At 42.0% G+C, this 8,941-nt stretch overlaps 1 protein-coding gene across 2 annotated transcripts in view; it reads left to right on the forward strand.

Moving 5' to 3' along the window:
• SMAD7 (SMAD family member 7) overlaps positions 1–2,994 on the forward strand; it is a 30,059-nt gene extending 27,065 nt beyond the window's left edge. For both annotated transcript variants that reach the window (XM_088476490.1, XM_088476492.1), the window contains exon 4: positions 149–2,994. In XM_088476490.1, coding sequence (XP_088332616.1) covers positions 149–687 — 539 coding nt within the window. In that variant the 3' untranslated portion in view covers positions 688–2,994. The remainder of the gene's footprint in view (positions 1–148) is intronic.
• Positions 2,995–8,941: the final 5,947 nt, after the last annotated feature.

Raw genomic sequence — 8,941 nt, forward strand, 5'->3', positions numbered from 1 at the left:
TCATTATATGTACTCTATAAGTAATATTTTACCAACAACAAAGTAAATTGTATATTACTTCCTTTTTTTATTTTTTATTTAATGGTTGTTTAGTACTACAGAAATGTAAGAACCGTCCTTCTGATGTTCTTTTGTCTTCTCTTAACAGATTCCCAACTTCTCCAAGAATCTGGGGACCCGTCCCATTGGTGCGTGGTGGCATACTGGGAAGAAAAAACACGGGTGGGCCGATTGTACTCTGTCCAAGAGAATTCCCTAGATATCTTCTATGACCTACCTCAGGGGAATGGCTTCTGCATAGGACAGCTAAATTCGGACAACAAAAGTCAGCTAGTGCAGAAAGTACGGAGCAAAATCGGATATGGGATCCAGCTTACGAAGGAGGTGGACGGCGTCTGGGTTTATAACCGTAGCAGTTACCCCATCTTCATTAAGTCGGCCACACTGGACAACCCTGACTCTAGGACGTTACTGGTCCACAAAGTGTTCCCAGGATTCTCCATCAAAGCTTTTGACTATGAGAAGGCTTACAGTTTGCAGAGGCCTAATGACCATGAGTTCATGCAACAGCCGTGGACTGGATTTACTGTACAGATAAGCTTCGTGAAAGGCTGGGGACAGTGCTACACCAGACAGTTTATCAGTAGCTGCCCCTGCTGGCTGGAGGTGATATTTAATAACCGGTGACTCGGAAAAACGAGGGGGACTATTGGACTCGTCGACTACATGCTGCTAATAATTCCTTCCGAGTGCTTGCTTCTTTGTGCAAAAATTTTTGTTTTCACTTTTTTTTTTTTCTGTTTTTTTGTTTTGAGAAATAGCTTATGTCAAGATTTTTTTTTTTTTTGTGGGGTTCTTCAAATACTTTTTCTTATAAAGTGTGAATGATGTCTCACGGAGAAAGCTGGCAAAGGAGAGAAGCGAAGGACAGGTTTCCTCTTTCTCATGTCTCAGTCCTTACTCATTGCAACATATTTTATTAATGCAAGGGGGTAGATCAGTATTTATTTTTTATGTAGAGGTAACCCTTCATAGACCTTCTTCCTGATGCCCGGGTAGAGAGAGGCAAATGGCCATAATACACAAAAAATGAAAAAATGCTGTGTGAGAATGCTGGGAGTAGTAGTTCTGCAGCAACTGGGGATCCGTCAGGTTGTCCTACACCAACTAACTGGAATTCCCCGCTCGCTGTATTGCCTAATACTTGGGAGGTCCTCAGCTCAAGTCCTTGTTGGCTCCAAGTTGCAGAGATGCTAAGTCCAAGTTAGCTAGTGATACAAATAAAATATCTGCCAGTAGCTACCAAGGGCTGACGCTGGGAATGTCTTGTGCAGGGTGGTGGTATGATGTGGCGGAGAGTTTACACGCTTACATTATTACAGGCAAATGTCTCTCGTTCGCGGCCGGCAACCTCGGCCTTGACATGCCTCGATCGGCGTAAACCTCGCCGAACGCAGTTGTTAAGTTTGACGTGTGCAATGATATGTGCTGAATTCTGGGGTGCAGTGATTGTGCTTCAATTTTATAAAGACCAAACTAAAAAAAACACTGCCGACCCGCCACGACACCTACCCCACCCCTCTCCTCCCCTCCCCCATCACGCCAGTCACCAAACGCAAATAGTTTTTTTTTTTTTTTGTTCTGTTTTGTTATTTTTGAGAGGAGTACATATGGTTTGTTGTTTTAAATAAACCAATGCAAGTTTATAGCTGCCTTTTAAAACCTTGTTCACATATGACAACTTAACTCTTTTTATGATATATGTATACATAAAGTGAATATATACATATATAAGCATTCAATCCTTTCGGCTGTTCTGTGTAAACCGAACGGGTCTCAATGGTCAATGGTTTCATTTATATTTTTAGTGAGTAATAAGTCTATATACTGTGCAAGAGAGTATTGTTTAAACAACCTTTAAAAAAAAAAAAAACCCTTAATTGCTAGCGGTATTAATCTTTTTTTTTTTTAATTATATACGTTTTGCACTGTAGCTTGTAGATATAAATTAATACATCCCCCTATTTTATGGCAGAAATTGGAATGGTAATTTCTGTTTGTGACATCACAGCATGCCGGCTCTCCGATTGGCTGCCGGTGTTAGGCATAGCCTATCCCAAGTGACCATTCCACATATACTGGGGTAAGACCGGGAATGTTTTACAATACAAGAAATTGCACAGTTCATAGACACTTGGGGGTAAATTTACTAAAGTGAGAGTTTGTAGAAGTGAGTTTTAAAAGTGATGTTGCCCATAGCAACCAATCAGATTCTAGCTATTCTAGAAGGTGCTAGTTAAATGTTAAGTGGAATCTGATTGGTTGCTATGGGCTACATCACTTTTAAAACTCACTTCTAAAAGCTCTCTCACTTTAGTAAATTTGCCCCTTAGGGGGAGATTTATCGAACCTTCTACAATGGAGAAGTGGAGGTGTTGCCCAAAATACCAACCAGATTGTAGCTATCATTTGGTAGGATGTACTAGATAAATAATAGCCAGAATCTGATTGGGGCTACTGGTGCCGCCCACAAGATGGCTGCCTAAACTGTGTGTGAGAGACCGCTACACTTAAAGCTCATTCATGTGTTTGATAAGATTATATATCTGGAACGTACAGTATTTGCTCAATTTTCCTCCTTATAAGGTACAAGTTATGCACAGAGAACCTTCATTTCTTGTATATATCATACGTGGAGTATGATACATTAACATTGGTTATAGCTCAATGAGCATGTTTAACATAAGCTATTTTTCTAAATACCGAAGTCTAGAATGAACAAGAGTAGGCACTCTTTGGAACTTAAAGCAATGTAGTGCTTTGGAAAAGAAATAAAAAAAAAAAAAAAAAAATGGACTCCTAAAACTGAGATTTATTAAAGAAAAAATGTATTTTATGTTATATATAAATATATTATTACTTGTAAATATAAAAGACGTTTTATAAGCATCATTATTTATGTATTGTGCAATGTGTATAAACGAGAAAAATTAAAAAGATGCACTTTGCTTAATATAAATGCAAATAACAAATGCCAAATTAAAAAAAAAAAAGACAAAAACTAAACACTCGACTTGTGATTTTCTTACTTATTTTATGCCGTTGTGTTATTACTATATAATTACAATATCATTTCGTTTTAAATTAGACATCTTAGCTGTCTTTTGGAGGTCGAGATATCCTCTCTACAAATGTGTGGCTTCAAATACATTTCACTACTGGCTATGTCATTATTGCCTCCAGACATTGTGCTATTAGTAGCAATCCTCATGAAACAATGTGTTTTTCAACATAAATGAATGCGGCAGGCTATAATAATCTTGGTGTTTGTCATCTTTCCTTGCTTTGTTGCTATTAGTGAGTTTGAATTCTGCACAGTGTTATGTAACTACTATGGCAACCACAGTTACGTGACACGGGATGTAGTGAGCAGAGAGGCTTTGGACCACCCCCCTGAATAATGTTGTGGGCTCTCTGAAATCCCCACATCCCCTATATTCACGTGATACGCTGAGCGCTGTTAGACCGTTGCAGCCATATTTTTCAACCCCCAGAGAGATTTTCAAAGGAGATTTGGATTTGTACTTGTCTTGCCATTTAGCGAAAAATAGAAATAAACCACCATATAAATTGTAGAAGTTAATTTAAAAAGTTTTAGTAGCTTTACCTACATTGATAAATTCAACTTAATGCAGCATAATCAATTGGGTGCGAGAATAGCATTTGCTATTCAAATAGGTGCGTATTTTCTTTTTTTCCACCGGAGACCCCCGGGCAGGTAAGTGAAAACCCCGTGACCACTGTTTAAATTGGATACCGTGGGTATAGGGAGCACGCATACCCGCAGTATTCCAAAATTGGGTGCGAGGTATTTTACCTCGCTAACCTCGCGCCCAATTGAATATGCCCCTTAGGGCCTGTTGCAGAGATTTATATAAATTAGATATTTCCCTAAATCTCGCGTCTTTGATCTGCGCATGTGTAGGAGCTGCACTGCGCTTGTGCAGATGACGTCCTGCGACATCGGTTGATGCAATTTCTTTGATGCAATTTAGCAGTATTATTAGGTTCAGCATGGTTTCAGTGTGCACCTGCATTTGTTTCGTTTTCTGCTTGCAGCACTAAAAGTCTCAGCAGGTAGCACCACACATTGTGCTTAGGGTGTGCAATCTAGGGCCCCTCCCCCTATGTATTCTGTACTGTGTGTATGTATGTACACTGGAAGGACGAGACTCCTCCCACCTTGATTAGCACCCCTCCCACCTGTTCATGGGTGTTTTTAATTAGCAAGGAGTCCTTGCACTCCAACAGGGGTATTCAATATGGGTGCGATAACATCGTTTTTGCCTTAATATCGCAATTATGACGTCATTATCGCAGGTTTTACTTTTACACCGTATTCAATTTCAAAGACTTATCGTTGTTTTGAAAAGTCTTTGATAAAAAACGGTGATAACTTTTCACCATTGAATAGGTGTAGAAAAAAAGTGCAGAATTGGGGTTTAGTGGTGCAGGCTTAAAAAAAATAGCCTGCACCCCTGAGAATGACATTTAAAAAAGAACTGTTTCAAAAAAAGTAAAAAAAAAAAAATAGGGACACCCCAAAAAATTAATTAAAAAATTGGGGTGCAAAAAAAAAAATGGGAAAAAATTGTTAAACAATAGGGAAATAGGTTCAGGGCTATTCTGCAAGTATGCGGCAGGTGCACAAATGCAGAATTTAAAAAAAATTACTTTAGGGACACCAAAATATGCTAGTACCCATTTTCATGTACCCCAAATTTGATGGGACCACTTAAAAAAACGAAAAAATAACCTAAGTGCTCTTCTGCATCACTTCTTCAATGTTGGGAAAAAAACACCTGCTGCGGCTATTTAAATCCCCGACTTTCAATTAAAGGCTAAAACGGGGGTACCCATAGTGTTCCCCCATGTTTTTACAACTTTAGGGGGGTCTTACAATTATTTTAAGGAAAAATTTGTAACTTTTTACACAAATCCAACTTCGGAGTTTCCCGTTTTCGTTCATTTTATATTGAATACGGGTATAAGCGGGAGCCCGCACCAGACTTTAACGTAGGAAAATACTCCGATATGAAACATTAACTTCGACAGTGAAGTTAACGTTTCATATTGAATACCCTTCCAGGTGTGGAGCTTGTATGTTCTTCCATTGTTTGCGTTGGTTTCCTCTGGGTGCTCTGATTTCTCCGCATTCCAAAAACGTACTGATAGGTTTAATTATACGTGCGGGTGTGTGATAGGGAATGTAGATTGTATCAATCATTGGGGCAGGATGAATGTGTAGGGCAAATCTTCTCTCCATATAGCAATATAGATCTGATTGACACTAGATATACGTATAATAATAGAGACATTATGGATCCACAATGTGATTCCAAATCAGTGGAACTGAGAAACAATTAACTATTCTTTTTGTGGCATTAATGACAAGATACTAGCTCTTACCTGCCTCATTTACACTGATAGTGTCCTAATTAGTAAGTATACATATATCCTAAGATGAATACAAAGAATTTCCTAATGGGTTTCTCCTACTTAGCACTGTGCATGTCACATACAGTGGAAGAACGTTGTAATCAGCGTGAGCTCAGGAAGGATTCTTTACTGTAAAGGGGTCAATCCTATTAGGTGCGAGTTGGGTCCTGCGAGCCATTCTCATGGCAAACTCGCTCTGCGAATAACCATTTACTGTACAATTCCTAACTCACATTGATTTTTCAGAGAAATTTAGCAGCTTAATGTGCACTATACTCAGAGCAGGAGAAAAGGTAAGGTGCAGATCCCCTGGTACACCCCTCCCAATGACTAATCATGCCATGGGGTCGGGGGGGTGTTAAACATCATAGTATGGCTCATAAAGACGTCAGTTTTCAGGTGATTCACTAACAAGCTCAATAATGGGTTAAATTATGTGGGACAGGTACGTGGAGGTGTAAAAGATGTGGGACAGGTACGTGGAGGTGTAAATGATGTGAGACAGGTACGTGGAGGTGTAAATAATGTGAGACAGGTACGTGGAGGTGTAAATAATGTGAGACAGGTACGTGGAGGTGTAAATAATGTGGGACAGGTACGTGGAGGTGTAAATAATGTGGGACATGTACGTGGAGGTATAAATAATGTGGGACATGTACGTGGAGGTGTAAATAATGTGGGACATGTACGTGGAGATGTAAATAATGTGGGACAGGTACGTGGAGGTGTAAATAATGTGGGACAGGTACGTGGAGGTGTAAATAATGTGGGACATGTACGTGGAGGTGTAAATAATGTGGGACAGGTACGTGGAGGTGTAAATAATGTGGGACATATATGTGGAGGTGTAAATGATGTGGGACAGGTAGGTGGAAATGATGTGGGACAGGTAGGTGGAGGTGTAAATTATGTGGGGCAGGTAAGTGGTGGTGTAAATTATGTAGGACAGGGATGTGGGGTGTAAATGTTGTGGGAGGGGTATGTGGAGGTGTAAATGTGGGAGGGGTATGTGGAGGTGTAAATGATGTGGGACAGGTACGTGGAGGTGTAAATGATGTGGGACAGGGATGTGGAGGTATAAATGATGTAGGACAGGGATGTGGAGGTGTAAATGTGGGAGGGGTATGTGGAGGTGTAAATGTTGTCGGAGGGGAATGTGGAGGTGTAAATGTTGTGGGAGGGGTATGTGGAGGTGTAAATGATGTAGGACAGGTATGTGGTGGTGTAAATGATGTAGGACAGGTATGTGGTGGTGTAAATGATGTAGGACAGGGATGTGGAGGTGTAAATGATGTAGGACAGGGATGTGGAGGTGTAAATGTGGGAGGGGTATGTGGAGGTGTAAATGTTGTGGGAGGGGTATGTGGAGGTGTAAATGTTGTGGGAGGGGTATGTGGAGGTGTAAATGATGTGAGACAAGTATGTGGAGGTGTAAATGATGTGAGACAAGTATGTGGAGGTGTAAATGATGTGAGACAAGTATGTGGAGGTGTAAATGATGTGATACAGGTAGGTGGAGGTGTAAATGATGTGGGACAGGTAGGTGGAGGTGTAAATAATGTGGGACAGGTAGGTGGAGGTGTAAATGATGTGGGACAGGTAGGTGGAGGTGTAAATGATGTGGGACAGGTATGTGGAGGTATAAATGATGTGGGACAGGTAGGTGGAGGTGTAAATTATGTGGGACAGGTAAGTGGTGGTGTAAATTATGTAGGACAGGGATGTGGAGGTCTAAATGTGGGAGGGGTATGTGGAGGTCTAAATGTTGTGTGAGGGGTATGTGGAGGTGTAAATGATGTGAGACAGGTATGTGGAGGTGTAAATGATGTGATACAGGTAGGTGGAGGTGTAAATGATGTGGGACAGGTAGGTGGAGGTGTAAATGATGTGGGACAGGTAGGTGGAGGTGTAAATGATGTGGGACAGGTAGGTGGAGGTGTAAATTATGTGGGACAGGTAAGTGGTGGTGTAAATTATGTAGGACAGGGATGTGGAGGTCTAAATGTTGTGGGAGGGGTATGTGGAGGTGTAAATGTTGTGTGAGGGGTAGGTGGAGGTGTAAATGATGTGAGACAGGTAGGTGGAGGTGTAAATAATGTGGGACAGGTAGGTGGAGGTGTAAATAATGTGGGACAGGTAGGTGGAGGTGTAAATAATGTGGGACAGGTAGGTGGAGGTGTAAATGATGTGGGACAGGTAGGTGGAGGTGTAAATGATGTGGGACAGGTAGGTGGAGGTGTAAATTATGTGGGACAGGTAGGTGGAGGTGTAAATGATGTGGGACAGGTAAGTGGTGGTGTAAATTATGTAGGACAGGGATGTGGAGGTCTAAATGTTGTGTGAGGGGTATGTGGAGGTCTAAATGTTGTGTGAGGGGTATGTGGAGGTGTAAATGATGTGAGACAGGTATGTGGAGGTGTAAATGATGTGAGACAGGTATGTGGAGGTGTAAATGATGTGGGACAGGTATGTGGAGGTGTAAATGATGCAGGACAGGTACATGGAGGTGTTGTAATGATGCGGGACAGGTACATGGAGGTGTTGTAATGATAGTAGAGGGGTTCTTGAACTTGAAACAGATTAGAGGTAAAAGTGTTTATTCCAACTTTTTACAAAATTGTCTAAAAACACTGAAAAATGACTACGCAGACATTTTATGTTTTCCAAAATGTTTGTAAAGACTTTACTTTGATGAAAAACATTAGCTTGCTGACATTTTTCAAGCATTAATAAAAAGTGGAATAAAATCAGCCATTTGACACCTTTTAAGTACTTTCCTTATGGACACTATAAGTTGGGATGTAGTTGGTATCTCGGTACACAGAATGCTGGCACTCAGCATGTCGGCACCAGCATCCCGGCGCCTGTGATCCCGGTAAGTATGAGGGTTAGGCAGTAGGGGGAGGGTTAAGGTCATATTTGCCTACCCTCCCGATTTGGTCGGGAGCCTCCTGAAAATCGGGTGCCACTCTCGACCTCCTGGGAAGGCAGGCAATACTCCCGGCTGCCGCCCACCCCTCCTATCCCCCTGCAATAACACCTGCAACCGCCGCAGCGGGGGGGGCGGTGACCCGATTCACGTCATTTTGGCCCCGCCCCCTGCTTCACAATTCCTATATTATCAGCATTGTGTAGCGGGGGCGGGGCCAAACTGACGTGATCGTGTGGCCCTGCCCCCACCACGCCCACAAGTGCCTGTCACCCGCCCGGCCACTCCCCCTTGTCCCGGCTACGCCCCCATGCCCTCCTGGCGGGGTTAGAGTTAGGCTGAGGAGAGGGAAGGTTAGGTTGCGGGACAGGTGGGTTAGGGTCTAGTGTACTTACCTTTGGGCATCAGCATTCTGACCGCCGGCATCCCGATTGTCGGGATCCCGTACCCAACCCTAACAGCCTTCTATATGGCCCCGATATCTCAGTTGCAATTTCTTTGGAGTCCAGGAAG

The sequence above is a fragment of the Taudactylus pleione genome, unplaced genomic scaffold (genome assembly GCF_031769625.1).
Source record: "Taudactylus pleione unplaced genomic scaffold, aTauple2 ptg000189l, whole genome shotgun sequence".
Taxonomy (NCBI): domain Eukaryota; kingdom Metazoa; phylum Chordata; class Amphibia; order Anura; family Myobatrachidae; genus Taudactylus; species Taudactylus pleione.